The following is a 15251-nucleotide window of genomic DNA, read 5'->3' as shown; positions in this document are numbered from 1 at the left end:
GGACCCCACGTGCTGTAGCTGTAGCTGAGACCAGGTGCAGCCAAAATAAATTAATAAATAAGAAGGAAGAAGTTGGGTCTGGACGAAACAGAGGACATGGGGGATGAGAGCACAGAAAAGAGGTACAGTGGATGAATGGATTGCAAATAAATCCCAGTCAAACAGCAGGGTTGTTCCAGTTGAGGTCTGATAGCATTACCCAAACAGCAGGGGGTGGTCAGAAAGTAATATGCTTGAAATCTAGATTTGGGAACTGAGATAGTTAGTGTGACAGGATCTGGATAGAGGTGAGCATACTATGGCCTTGCAGGTTAAATCTGGGCCTGCAGCCTGTTTTTATACAGCCTTGAGATAAGAATGGTTTTTCAAATTAAATAAAGAAAAAAGACTATTATCCTTTTAGTAAGAACAGTTGCTCCAAGAACTGAAGGTATTTCATGGCCCACAAAACCTAAAATAATTACTACCTGGCCCTTTATAGAAAGAGTGCTGACTCTTGGTCTAGACTCTAGGGTATCAACGGGTGTGTGAGTGGCTGAGGTCAGGTAGAGGACACAATGGTGAAGGCCAGGTGGCCAGGATATCTGCCAGGATCAATTACTTGGGTACAGAGCCCACCAATCATTACAATGGTGGTGTTGGAGAGAGTGACAGGGAACCAGAACTAACAACCAAGGAATGAGGGGGTATGATCTGGGATTGGTAGATGACTGAAGCGAAAGGACCATAGCATGGAGGAATCACACATGGCCTTGACTGATGTGTGAGCATCAGAAGTGAGAATTTAAGGGAAAAGGGATAGAGAGAAGGAGATACAGAAAGCGTGCTCTGGAATGGAGTTAGTGGGTTGAGCTAGTTGGTCATGGATCCACCTCCGGTTGCCAGTGGTTTGATGGAGAAACGCAGCCATCCCTTGCCAGGGTTGCAGAAGCAGCAGAGTGCTCACGACTGGCCTGGGTGATGCAGCTAACGGTGACCTGAGCAAAGACCATGGCAAAGGGACAGCCCCGGCTGGCAGAAGAGGCTTTGCAGAGAAAGACTTTGGGTTGAGGCTTGAAGTATTAGCAGGAGTTAGGTAATGATGGTGGTGAGGAGAAAGGGATATATACTGCAGGAAAGCATGGTATCTTTGAACACTGACCTCAGAAAATCATGAATGAAGTTGGGCACAGTTGGAGGTCTGGAATCAGTGTAATTAGGAGCTTTGGGTGAAGAATATTATTGTTTCTCCTTTAATATTTGCATGTGAAGCTTAGGGATAGTGAACGCTTTGTGTAGATGGGTAGATGCTCTATGAGTGAAACATGACATACACTGGCCTTTAAACTTGTTACTGCCCCATGAGTATTATAGGAAAATGTATTCTATGTGTTTACATAAGGATTTATTCATTTCTCTCTCCAACATTTTTTGAGAGCATCTTGCTGCCTGATGCTCTGCCAGGCATTGGGGATACAGTGGTGAACAATATGTATATGGGCCTTCCCCTCTCAGAGCTTACAGTCTGCAAGCAATTACACTGAAATATGGTCAGCGCTAAGAGAGGATGTTATTGGTGCTCAATGCCTTGGTATCTAAATTAATCTGGGAGCCAGGGAAGACTCCTGGCAGAAGTGACATTTAATGTGAAGGAGAAATAGGTTGTTGCCAGAGTAAGGAATGGGTGGTGGTGAGTTTCCAAGTGAAGTGATGGCATGCACTAGGTTGGAGGTGGGAGAGGGCTGTTTCAGGCACTGATAGACATTGAGAGTGTTGAGAGATAGGTCTAGAGAGACAATGGCGGCCTGGGCTGGAGTGAATTCTCTGTCTCCACGTGGCTTTTTTTTTTTGGCTACCTGGTACATCTTATAGGATCGTGGTTCCCTGACCAGGGATTGAACCTGGACCCTGGGCACTGAAAGCATGGTGTCCTAACTACTGGGTCGCCAGGGAATTCCCTCCATGGAGCTTCTGATGAGTGTTCAGAGTTTTCCTCTTTCTTGACTGCAAAGCCTGAGAAGGCAGGAACCAAATCGGTCCTGCTTAGCGCTGCATACCTACCTACAGAGTGCCTGCCTTTCAAGTCTGACACATAGTAATGGTTTGTTGAATGAATGTATAAACATGAACCTTGGTTTAACTCTGAAATTTACTATGTTCATCAGTACAAATATCTTCAATATAGCATTCTTGTAAACAATGAAAGTGAAAGCATTTCAGTAAATTGTGAAGCATGATACTTGTTTTAAAGCTGTGAAGTATTATGTTGCAAATATGTATAACGTAGTACTTCAGTTGTACCCTTAACAACTTTTTTTTTTGGAGAACCTTATTTATTCCACTCAAGTCAGAAAAATCCTACAAAACACTGTATTAGAGAAATTATCCAGTCATATACAGTATAAACTAGCTTGATTAGGGGGGAAAAAACCTTCATCAGCCTGATTACTTCCTTTCGCCACTTCCTGAGTGGCTTTTAGCATTATTCAGGTTGCTTGTTTTCCACTAAGTGAGCATTAATCAACAGCAAGTAATTATGCTTTTCTCCAGGCCCAGAATAGATCCCATCTTGTCCTTCTTTGTGTACTAGTCTGTTTTCACTAGTGAATCATCATCTCTGTCAAAGGAGGCATCATGCTTGTCTTTATCCCCAGCATCTAACCTTATGGCTGTTAGCTGGCACTGAATGCCTGCTAGTTGAGTTTAATAGGTAAATTTATCCCGGAAATTGACATTATACCTTTACTCATTCAAAAGCATGGTAACAGACTCTAAATACTTCTCAGGCACTTAAAAGGTCCTTTGTTATTGCTGCTGCTGCTACTTAGTTGCTTCAGTCATAGTCGACTCTGTGTGACCCTATGGACTGAAGTCCACCAGGTCCATGGGATTCTCCAGGCAAGAGGACTGGAGTGGGTTGCCATGCCCCCCTCCAGGGAATCTTCTAGACCCAGGGATTGAACTGGGGTCTCCAGCATTGCAGGCAGATTCTTTACCACTGAGCCACCAGGGAAGCCCCATTTGGTGTTGACATATTACCAAATGCTTCAAATGCAGGCTTCCCTTGGTATCTACAAGGAATTGGTTCCAGTTCCCACCACATATCAAAATATGCAATACTCAAGTCTTATGGCATAGGACTTGCAGGTAACCCTATCACATCCTCCTATATAATTTAAATAATCTCTAGATTACATATAACTCTCAATGCAGTGTGAGTGCTAAGTTGCTTCAGTCGTGTCTGACTCTTTTCGACCCCATGGACTGTAGCCCATCAGGCGCCTCTGTCCATGGGATTCTGCAGGCAAGAACACCGGAGTGGACTGCCATGCCCTCCTCCAGGGGACCTTCCCAACACAGATACTGAACCCACGTCTCTCATGTCTACCTGCACTGGCAGGCAGGTTCTTTACCACTAGTGCCACCTGGGAAAAAGCGCTAATGCGGTGTAAACCTACATAAATAGCTGCCAGTAGCAAATTCAAATTAGGCTTTTTGAAATTTCTGGAACGTTTTTTCCCAAATATTTTCTTTCTTTCTATTGGTTGCTCTCTCTTTTAAGGCATTTTATTTTTTTGGCCATGCCACATAACATGTGGGATCTTAGTTCCCTAGCCAAAGACTGAACCTGGACTCTCAGCAGTGAAAGTGCAGAGTCCTACCCACTAGACCTTCAGGGAATTCCCTTCTGAATATTTTTGATGCATGTCTGGTTGAATCTGAGGAGGCAGAACTCCACAGCTGTGGGTGCAGAGGGTTGACTGTACTTTTAAAATAACTTCAAAGAGAAAAGGATGAAGATGTAGAAACATTGGATTTCATTTTACCTTCCAATTTTCTAGTATTTTGTTTCAGGTCTACCAAATAATGAGTAATAATCAATAATCATTTTACCATTTTCTTTGAGATTTGAAAATGGAAAGTTAAGAATGTTGGAAAGCTTTTTTGATACTTAGGCCAGGTTTCTTTTTATTTTATTCTGTTATGTACCTCTCTGGTCTACTGAAAAAGTTTTCTATATACAGCATTTAAAAGCTATATTTGCTTTTATGTTTAGCTCTTTAATTTTGACTTAATTATTGAATACACAAATAAGTCTCTTGATCTCGTCCTATAAAACAGCTCCCATGGCTTTTTAATACTTACTGCTCAACTTTCCTCTTATTTTTTGAGGCGTAAGCTCAGGGTGATCTAATCATTTGGAGGAATGAAATGAATTTTATGAGACTGACACGCTGCCTACTGCGCTAAGGAGGCAACTTGAAATGAATTTTAAAGTAAATTTTTTTTTTTTTTTTTAGAATTTGTGAATTATTTTTTGTCTATGTCTGCATTTCTCAAATACTCTTTCTAGTGATAAGTAGAAAAACCTCTTTGCTGAGGCAGAAGGAATGAGGGGGAAATGCTTTTTGTGTGTATATACTATAGTTTTCTCATTCATTAATGTGGTACTCTCCTTAATTTACACATCCCATCTATTATTGCGGTGGTGAGTTTAGCCACTAATTTCGTGTCTGACGCTTGTGAACCCATGGACTGTAGCCTGCCAGGTTCCTCTGTCCATGGAATTTCTCAGGCAAGAATACTGGAATGATTTGCTATTCCCTTCTCCAGGTGGTCGTCTCCACCCAGGAATCAAACCCATATCTCTTGCATTACAGGTGGTCTCCTCTATTGTAGGCAGGTTCTTTACCACTCATTATTACAAAATGTGTAATAAATTTGCAACAATTTATTCCACTGCTGCTTTCTGAATTTTTCTTCTGAACTTATTTTAACTTTTTTAGTATATGTGCTGCCGAAGCGAGCACGAACTTAATTTTTTTGGCCAAGCTGCAGGACATGCAGGATCTTCTGTTTCCCTGACCAGGGATGGAACCCATGCCCCGGCAGTGGAAGTGCACAGTCTTAACCATTGGACCACTGCCAGGCAAGTCCGAGAACTCATTTTGAGTAATTAGATTAAGTTTAAATGGCTTTCAAGTTCTAGGTATAATGTTTGAACATTAAAGTTGTTCATCAAAAATAGAAGATCTGTAGCGAAGGGCCTATTACAGAATTTTTTCATTAACCTTTCACAAACCTTTTCTTAGGTTTGTATGCAGTATATGCTTAACATCAAGGCGACGACATTCCCATGTATTTTCAAATATTTTGAGGGTCTGGTCTGCTGCATGTTCTTTTCTCCCCAAGCCAGACTGTTGTCTCCAGTATATCCCAACTTTCAGGTCTTGGCTCAAAACGAGCCTTTTCTGAGGGCCCAGGCACTCTCTGTGTCACCAACTTTAGAATTTTATCTAGATGTGAAAAAAGCCTGCTTAGTTGTTTAGTTACTTATTGCAACTCTCCTCCCCATGCTAGTCGTCATGTGACAGGTCTCCACTAGAGGTGGACATCCTTGGCCTAATGATATGTGCTCAACGCATTTGTGTTAAGTGAATAAATTTAGTATTTTAACTCAGCCAAGTCAGTATCCTTGCCTGGATAATTCCACGGAGAGAAGCCTGGCGGGCTACAGTCCATGGGGTCGCAGAGAGTCGGACAGGACTAAGCGACTAATTTTCACTTTCAAGTAGATCATTCCCTTCCCCAGGCGAATGAAACTCCAATACTCTGGCCACCTGATGTCAAGAACTGACTCACTGGAAAAATGCCCTGATGCTGGGAAATACTGAAGGCGGGAGAAGGGGATGACAGAGGATGAGATGGTTGGACGGCATCACCGACTCGATGGAGAGGAGTTTGAGTAAGCTCCGGGGAGTTGGTGATGGACAGGGAGGCCTGGCGTGCAGCAGTCCATGGGGTCGCAAAGAGTCGAACACGACTGAGCTGACTGAACGAAACCGAACTGAGGCGAATGAGATTTGATTCTAATTTTGCAGGACTCCGCACAAATCATATTAGAGGAAGACAGCGCTTTCTCGCCAGATAGTAGCTCTGACCCAAAATGCATCTTTCTCACCCCTATTCTCACTCGAGGAGCTAGGGGCCTGAAAACCCGCTGCCCAACGTACGTTTCGCAAGAGTGTGGAGGTGGAACCCGAGCGCCCGTCAGCCGAGCACAGCCGCCACGTCAGCCGGCGCGCATGACGCCAACGCGCTTGCGCGCGGGGTGGGGGGGGCGGGGCGTGCCGGAGGCCTGCCCCCTACATCCGGGGCCTAAGCGGCGGCAGCGCCGCCGCGCAGGGCGGGTCACGTGGCTTCTTCCTTTCCGTCTTTGGCCGGCTGGGCGCGGGCGACTGCTGGCGAGGCGCGTGGAGCCTCGCGCTGTTCCCCTTCGTCTCCTCTCCCGGTCCGGGACCCAGAGGATTCGCTGACGCCGGGTGAACTGAGCCTGCCGCCAAGATGCCGGCCTATTTCCAGAGGCCGGAAAATGCCCTCAAGCGCGCCAACGGTGAGGAGGGGATCGGAGCGCGCCGGACTGGGGCGGCCCGAGGCCTCGGAGGTCGAGGGGGCCCGGGCCTGGTGCGCGGTGTGCGACCGCCCGACTGTGGCTGCACAGGAAGCCCCTGCGGCCTGCCCGCCGCCGACTCAGCCTGGGTTTGGGTATGGTATCCCTTCTCGCTCCAACCGACATGGGAGGTTGAGCGGCGAGGGTGGGAGGCGCGGAGCCGGGAACCGTCTCTCTGCGGGGCTGGCCTTCCTCCCGCCGCCGCCTGGTGAGTCTCGGGGGGCAGGGTGGCGCGTCGCGGCTCCGGAGACAAGCCGACCCGGGCCCGAGCTCCTCTCTCTCTCCCCGCCTCTGCTGGGCACCCCCTCACCCGAGACCATGGGGCCTTGTGCGCTTCGGCCCCGCGCCCCCAGCCGCCATCTGGGAGTGCCGGGGAGGAGGAAACATGGCTCCCTCCCGGGGACAATGCACGCGAGAACCTCGGCTCCACCTCCCGCCGGGCCGGGAGGCCTGGCAGGCCCACCTCCGGGCCCTCCTGCGGACGCCTCCGCGCCCCGGAATTCAGCGCCGTGCTTTGCCGGCTCAGGGTCCACGTCCCCCTCCGACCCCTCTTATCCGCTTCGGAGACTCTGACCCATTTAACTCGTTCCCTATTTTTTTTTTTCCTTTTTTGGCATTGATTATTGGCAGCTGCGAAGCCTACTCCGAGTCACAAGGAAGTTGGGACAGAGTTAATACTATAAGAGAGACTTGAAGTTTCTCTCAAAGATTAGGAAAGTGAGGCCTAGGGAGACTGGTTTGCCCAAGGTCACTCTGGGAGTGAGTTGTTGAGCTAGAAGCCTAACACCAAGGTCTCTGAACTTCCAGATCCATCGTGGTTTCCCCCCCACCCCCGCCACCTCCACTGTTGCGCTGCTGCTTGCGATTATTTCCATATGTGTGCTTGAGTCGGCGGCACTGTTGGGAAAACTTGTGTGTCCTGATCTGTTCAAGAGGCATTTATTACGTTGCCATTACAAGGGGTGCAAATGTATTCTCTGGTCTTTCAATAGATTGTTATTTAGGGTTTATAAGTGTTAGGGCGTCCATTGCTCTTTCATTTTCACGCTTCCTCAAGCCAAACGAGTTTTGGGTCTTACCCCTGTTGTGGATCGATGTACAGTGTCTGTTAACCCTTTTATACTTATGAAGCTTATTTTGTTAGTTCGTTTGAAAATCCTCTTAGGAAAAGGTCAGTTTCAGTCAATGCGTTCAGTTGGTACTACTGATAATCTGTCAGGGCCAGAGAGCTGTTTTGTCGTATGCTTTTTATTTTTACTGTAAGTTAACAATTTCGGGGATAAGTAACCGTCTGTGGAATAGGATAATGCCACATTCTGTGGAATAGAGTAACTTCTAAAAAACAATTGAAACTACAACTTTGATCGAATCACTCACTCCGATCCTCCATGTTAGTTTGAACAGGCAGGAAGTTTACACATGCTGATTAATTTATAGGAAAGAAAATAAGATTGAGATGGAAATTTAACCCTACAAAATAAACTAGCAAATTTAGGGAAAGCATTATTTCTTGAATGTTATGAAACTTAAGAGAATTATTATATATTGTCGTATGCAAATGGCTTGGGTGAAATTACTACTGTAGATCTGTTTTATAGCCCTTTGAATGCTTTACCAACACATTTTTTCCCATGTTAATTGGCTGAAGCACTGTAATCTCCATGGCCTAAATACTACATGTTGATGTGTTCAAGCCTTGTATCCTTCACTCCTCCCTTTTGAATGTATATGAACTTAATATTTCAGTAACTAAAATTAGAAGGGATATGTGTTAACATTTAAAATCTTTTCTCACAGTTTCTAAGTTGAAATAGATTTGATTCATGAAGAGCGATTTGTGAAGATGTCAGAAGTTAAAGTAGACAAGATGACAAAGACATGGGGATAGGAACTTGATTTTGTTAGTGTAGTTTTTGTAAAAGGCCTTTTAAAAAGCTCTTAGATGAGTGCTGGTATGGTAGAGATGCCTTCCCTTTCAAGTAGTATAATTTCTGTACCTTTCATCTTAGAGAGATACTGTTTTAGTATCAAAGAGCAGAATGTGGATGGCATATGACACTGCTGACAAAATTTTATAAATAGGGTAATCAGCACATTTTATTTTTAATGGGAATAATCTCATTTATAACATTGGTAATATCAAATCACATTTAGACCCCATCCATTAGAGTATCTTAATAAGATGTGAGTAAATCTAGGTGTAGAGTGGTTTGTCAGAGCAGTTATTTTTGGAAGCAATTGGAAATAACAGCCTTTTAACTTACACTCTACAACCAGTGTCTTAAAAATAAAGTTGTTATTAAACCCACAAATTATGGAACTTAGCTTATCTACTTGGTCTGTTACACAAATAAACTAGTAAAATTGAAGGACTGACCTAAACTTTACTGTAGGTAGATACATAGATCACTCACTGTTTCTTTAAGAATGCCTACCCTCCTAGGAATAGTTTCTGATTCCAGATTTTATTTTTAAGACGATATCAATCTGGAAACGAGCGTTTCTTTAAAGATTGCAATACAGCTTTTAGTGTGTGATAGTTTTCTCCAGCCTCAAAAACTTGTTTTTTTTCCCCTAATTAGATGATTGGTTTGGAATTTGAAAGTGTTGAATTTGAATCTTAAATTTTGACTAGCTGTTGAGGAAATGAAAAGTACTTTCAGTTTTATCGCTAAACAAGACTTACTTTTTTTTAAAGTGACATTGTTACCAGTCATTTAAAAATAAGAGATTGGGAATTATTTTTTGATAGTTTGTTATTTTAACCACATCATACTGGGACCAGCTCTTAAATTTAACCCTTGGTGCCTATTTTGCAAAATATTGATAGTGTTTATATACAGTAGAATGGAATTTGAATCCTCAACGTAAGATTGGGAATTGAATATAAGAAGTCATTTTGGTGGGCTCCTGTGATATCCTTAATGTAAAGGATAAACGTAAAAACATTTACTTCCCAATTTTTGGCTGATAGAAGCTGTTTCTGTTAAGTAGTTGTGAAAAAAACACTAAAATATTGTTGAATTTTAAAATAACTGTGTGCATGCTCCAGGAAGATGTTGAATAGGTCATTCCCTTAAAACAGAAAAGGCTTACTCCAGCAAAGTATCTAGTTGTATTCAATGTTACATCTTTGATTGGGAGGGGTGTAATGTGAAAATGGCCTTGCTGCCATATTGGCAGATTTGATATTGAGATTATTGAAGTATTGAAGAGGGGTTTTTGTTAATTTGCATGTGAGGAGTATGATTTGGTATAATATGGGATGATGTAGGATATTGTGTTAAAAGATACTTATTTCAGTGTGTTTTGTGATGTCTCCTGTATAAGGTTTTAAAAATATACTAGAGTTGGAATGTTGTTTATAGTTTTCCTGGAGGAAGGAATGTTCAGAGGCAGCATTCCTGAAAGACATGATGATTGGAAGAAGAAATAAGAGTTACTCACTAAATCCATAGATCTAGTAAATCCTTCAGATAAGAGAGACATTTTGGTCTGTGTTTGCCGTAGCATAGTTATATCTTAGATAATGCTATACATTGTTAGGTTAATGCCAAAAATAATTATTTGTCAAGGATTTTTTTAGAAAAATGAACAATGATTTTAAAAAACAGATGTGTTTTAAGTTTTTTGTAGTGTAAACTAGTATTCTACCAAATTACTTGTCAAATTTTCAGTGGAGAAATTTTTGTGTGTGTGAAATTTGGCACGTACTGAGTTTTAAGTTGAACAAAACCAGAAAAGAACCACCCATAGTCTGTTAAGTGTATTGAGAAAGTTAAAAAAAAAAAAAAGAAAATTATAAATTTTAACTTTGGTCAGAAATGTGATGCAAGGGCCTTTGCTTTTGATTTTCAAAACAAGGAGTGTACCCCAAATCTAAGGTTGGAACAGATTTTGAAATGTTGCTACATACAGAATGCCATCAGGTTTAGGCAGTGAATTTTACAGAGTATACATTAGTTTGCTCTACATTCTAAAATTTTTTTCTCAAGTAAAAAATAAACTTTTTTAATTTTAGAAGTTTGAGATTTACAGAATTATTGTAAAGATAGTACAGAGGGTCACACCACACACAGATTCTCCTGTTAATAAATATCTTAGATCTGTGTGGTATGTTTGTTACAATTAACGAATCAATGTTGATACATTATTATTAAGGAAAGTCCATACATTGTTCATATTTTCTCAGCTTTCTGTAATGCCCCTGTGTATTCCAGGATCCCACCCAAGATACATTACATTTGGTTGTCTGCTTAGGCTCTTGGTTGTGGCAGTTTCTTAGATTTGTTGATGGCCTTGACAGTTTGAGGAGTATTGGTCGTCCGTATTTTGTCTCTTAGCTGGGATTTGTCTCCATTTGTTTCTCGTGTTTAGATTGGGATAAATAAGTGGAGAGATACTTTGTGCTCATGGACTGGAAGACAAATGCTGTTGTTAGTTCTTCCAAATTTGTTATATAGGTTCAATAAGATCCCAGTGAGCTATTTTGTAGGTATCTACAAACAGTTCTGAAGTCTGTATGAAAAGGCAAAAGGTGTTACATAGCCAGCTAGTATTGAAGAACAGAGTTGGAGTACCCCCACTACCTGACTTCCAAGATTTTCTGTCAGCTACAGTGATCGAGACAGTGAGGTATTGGCCACAGTGTAGGCAGGTCAGTAGAGAAATGATCAAAGTAGAGCCCCCAAATAGACCCACACAGTCCATTGATCCAAAAGGAATGTAGCCAATCTGATTTGTTCTCAAGTCTCAATACAAACTAGCAAAAATTACATCAGCCAGATGATTGTGACTGAAGTTACACTTGCTTTTTCTGCCTATTCTAGGGGGAGATTGTTAATCTCATGACTTGAATTTCTGGAACTTTATAAAGTAACTTAGACATAATTGGTGCAGAGGAATTGAGTGAAATCTAGTTTTACCTATAGGGCATATTTGAGATAGTATCAATTTTTCGTTGTTTTACCTTGGCATAGTGTTAGAAATAAAAAATGTGACCTCAAAAGAGAAGATAATAGGTTGGTAAATTGAAACAGCCAAGTTAAAAGGCAAGACTTACGTTTTTATATAGCATACATAACTAATTTTAATTCTCCTGAATTACTTTTCCAGAATTTCTTGAAGTTGGCAAAAAGCAACCTGCTTTGGACGTTCTTTATGATGTTATGAAAAGTAAGAAACATAGAACATGGCAAAAGATACACGAGCCGATTATGTTGAAATACTTGGAACTTTGTGTGGATCTTCGAAAGAGCCATTTGGCTAAAGAAGGCTTATATCAGTATAAGAACATTTGTCAACAGGTATGAACAGCTGGGTTTTTATATTTTAGTAAGTGCTTTTAGTCATTTTGGGAGGCATTTACCTTTCAAATTTATCATTTCATACCATAAAGTTTGCTTTTAAAATATTTTTTGGTTTGTTGGGAAACGAATTTTATTTATTTATTTATTGGCTAGGTGAACATCAAATCTCTAGAGGATGTTGTTAGGGCATATTTGAAATTGGCAGAGGAGAAAACGGAAGCTGCTAAAGAAGAGTCCCAGCAGATGGTCTTGGACATAGAAGATCTGGATAATATTCAAACTCCTGAGAGGTATGTGGGCTAAATTACTAAATATATCTTTCTCATTGTTTTTCTTCACATGTGTCTCCATTGTCCCCATTTGAAGTAAATGTTTATTAGAAAGAATGCTTGTCTTTGGAATTTTAAATGTACAGTAACTTCAAGTCATGTACTATTCAAAGTTCATAAAAGTGAAAAATTACAACCATCCGATAGGGTGTATACTAATTTAAATGGCTTTAATACAGATTGAGAATTCAAATACTTGGACTAAGTGATAGCTTTACAGTATGTTCAAAGTTGTAGGTAGGATTTGAACTATTTTATAATGATCATTGTTGGTTTTGGTTTTATAATCATATGGCAAAGTAGGAAACCATGTCTAAAATTGTTTTCAACGTTTTTAAATATTTTTGTAGTGTTCTCCTAAGTGCTGTAAGTGGTGAAGACACTCAGGATCGTACTGACAGATTACTTTTAACTCCATGGGTTAAATTCCTGTGGGAATCATACAGACAGTGTTTGGACCTTCTTCGAAACAATTCTAGAGTAGAGCGTCTCTACCATGATATTGCCCAACAAGGTAAAACAAGAACTGATTTGAAAAGTTGACTTAAGGATAGGTTTTGCAAAAGATTAACTGTTAAAGTTGACCTCCTTTTCTCTGTAGTACTTATTTTACGTAGTTTTAATTCTTACTTTAGATGATTGGCATTCATTTAAATATTAAATAAGAAATTTGTTTCATTAGTCAAGGTAATTCTTTGTTTTCCGTTAATGTCTGAAGCACCTTTTAAAGTCATTTTGGAATTTTCTAAGTGACTGAAAAGATAAACTTTTCTGTTGCTTTCTGGCAGGCTTGATTCTATCAATACTTTTGACGCTATAGCATACTCTTCAGCAAGCTACTTAACCATATGCTGGGTTTCTGAGGTCTTTTTGAGCTCCAGAGTGTTATTGAGTATAGAACTAAACCTTACTGAAGACTCAGGATCATCATAAAAAGTATCCAATAGTTAACACTCCATGCACTTTTAATCTGAAGAACTGTATTAGGTTTGTTTTCCTAATCTTGTCTTTTTGCCTTACTGTTGCAGCTTATCTTCCTATCAGTGCAGCCTTTTAACTATATATGACATGAGTGGCTCTTGGCTTTTTCTTACTTTTAGCCTTAGGCACAAGCTTGTCGCCATTCTTTTTAACATGGCATTTGTTTTTGTTTATTCAAGTTTTAAGTGATTATGTGACTAAGAATAGCTTACTGTAAAGGAGTATTAGAATCTGTTTTGCCCACATGGCTAGCATCTAACACAAGTAAACTAGGACCTTTTGATAACAGCTGAGATAAATATTAGCTTGTCGTTAAAATGCATCCTTTTGTTTCAGGCCTATTGAAATAGAAATACTCTATTTTAAGGGATTGACGAAGGACATTGGAAGAAGTTATTTTAGTATTGCATGTATGATAGTGGGAAATTATGTGTTTTAATGATAGAGCAAGTAGTTCATTTATACATCTCTGCACAATTGAAATTAGGTTATTACCATAAACCCCCAATTTGTATTATTCAGTTTCAGTTAGTGCAGAAGCTTTGTTTTCTAGTAAATTAGGTAAGAGAGTTAATTATATTTCAGACCAGAATTTTTTTGCTCTTTTAGGGTTTGAAGTGATAAGTGTTTGAAAGGTGAGTCCCTCTTAGACTTAAATAGCTTCCTTAGTTCTCAGAACCATTTCAGTCCTAGACCAGGACTGATGACTGTGTCTAAAAGGTGCTCAGGGCACATGAAGTGAGTTATGACTCTGATCATTTCTCAAGACTGATGGTGAGTTTGGGAAATCTTGTTAAGATAACTGACCTTAATACATGAAATAGAACCTATTTAAATACTAAGTTTATGGTGGAAAGTACCTAATATATTTTACAATTATGCTTATAGCTTTCAAATTCTGCCTCCAATATACCCGGAAGGCTGAATTCCGTAAGTTGTGTGACAACTTGAGAATGCACTTGTCTCAGATTCAACGCCACCATAACCAAAGTACAGCAATCAACCTTAATAATCCAGAGAGTCAGTCTATGCATTTGGAAACGAGGCTTGTTCAGTTGGACAGTGCTATCAGCATGGAATTGTGGCAGGTATGTTGTGAACCATTTTGGCTTTTCTTTGTAGTAATAGTAACCCATACTACCTTTTTTTCTCTTAATGAGTATCTGCATCTTGGTATCTCTTGGTTAATTTCAATAGCTAGGTAACAGATTTGAGGTTGTCTAATGGAGAAGTAAGAGTTTGGGACAAGAAATCTCAGTTATTTTGGTTCCAAATGCCTGCTGTCAATTCCAAGCCAAATCATGTAATCTTTTTCAGACCTCAGTGCTCAAATTGTGGTTCAATGCCTGGAGAGTATGCATTTACAAAATTTTGTAAATAATTTCATGGTAGTTTTCTGTCTGTTTACCCTGATTTTAAAAAATCAGTTTGTCTTTCCATCTTATTTTAATAGTAATTTATTGTACTTCCTAAAAGTATTGATGGCAACAGTTTAGAAATTACAAAGACAAACTTGGCCTTTACCACAGAGAGTTGGAGAAATGCAGCACCAGACTGTCCCCTAGATTTCTCAGTGCTGCCTAGACTTAGTAAGCCCGCACAGTGAATATCCTGCATCAGAGATCTCGGGGGTGAGCATTTTGTTGTCAGCATGGACTTTTTTACTCTTAATGATTCTGTAGACATTTTCTCATGAGTTATTTTTATATATTTGATTCCCCCACCAAATCTTACTGAAATTGCAGAGGAAGAAACTAAAAATTGGTAGTTTTCAGCCAATGAAAATGTGATTTCCTGCTTTCCCATATTTTCCTTTTATGCAGGTACACCCTTAAGATACCTGAATAAAAGAAAAAAAGTTTAATAGAAGACAAGTAAACATGCCTAGTATAGAAAAAATGGATAAGTTAAAGGAGGAGAATATTTATTCACTACCTTAACACTGAGAAGTAGCCTTTATATTGTGTTTTATGTCCTTCCAGATTCTTTAAAAATATATTCTGCCAAGTGGTATGATACTCTTAATGGCTTGGGCAGTCTAAGAAATTGTGTTAGTTTTCTGAGATATATCAGATAGTTAAATTATGAATAAAAAGAACCACACATGAAGGCATTTTATTTGCCATTTTTATTCTTAAGTGTAATGTATTTTCAGTTTCATAAAGAGATTTTTTTTGTTTTTGTTGGTTTGTTTGGACTGTA

At 40.2% G+C, this 15251-nt stretch overlaps 1 protein-coding gene across 1 annotated transcript in view; it reads left to right on the top strand.

The window, feature by feature from the left end:
• Nucleotides 1–6185: 6185 nt before the first annotated feature.
• Nucleotides 6186–15251, top strand: part of EIF3A (eukaryotic translation initiation factor 3 subunit A) — a 31230-nt gene continuing 22164 nt past the window's right edge. Inside the window, exons 1-5 of the mRNA XM_065923420.1 lie at nt 6186–6373; nt 11546–11736; nt 11893–12029; nt 12419–12582; nt 13938–14137. Of these exons, the coding sequence (XP_065779492.1) occupies nt 6325–6373; nt 11546–11736; nt 11893–12029; nt 12419–12582; nt 13938–14137 (741 nt within the window). The 5' untranslated portion in view covers nt 6186–6324. The remainder of the gene's footprint in view (nt 6374–11545; nt 11737–11892; nt 12030–12418; nt 12583–13937; nt 14138–15251) is intronic.

The sequence above is a fragment of the Muntiacus reevesi genome, chromosome 2 (genome assembly GCF_963930625.1).
Source record: "Muntiacus reevesi chromosome 2, mMunRee1.1, whole genome shotgun sequence".
NCBI classification, from domain to species: Eukaryota; Metazoa; Chordata; class Mammalia; order Artiodactyla; family Cervidae; genus Muntiacus; species Muntiacus reevesi.
This window is presented reverse-complemented; position numbering and strand designations above follow the sequence as displayed.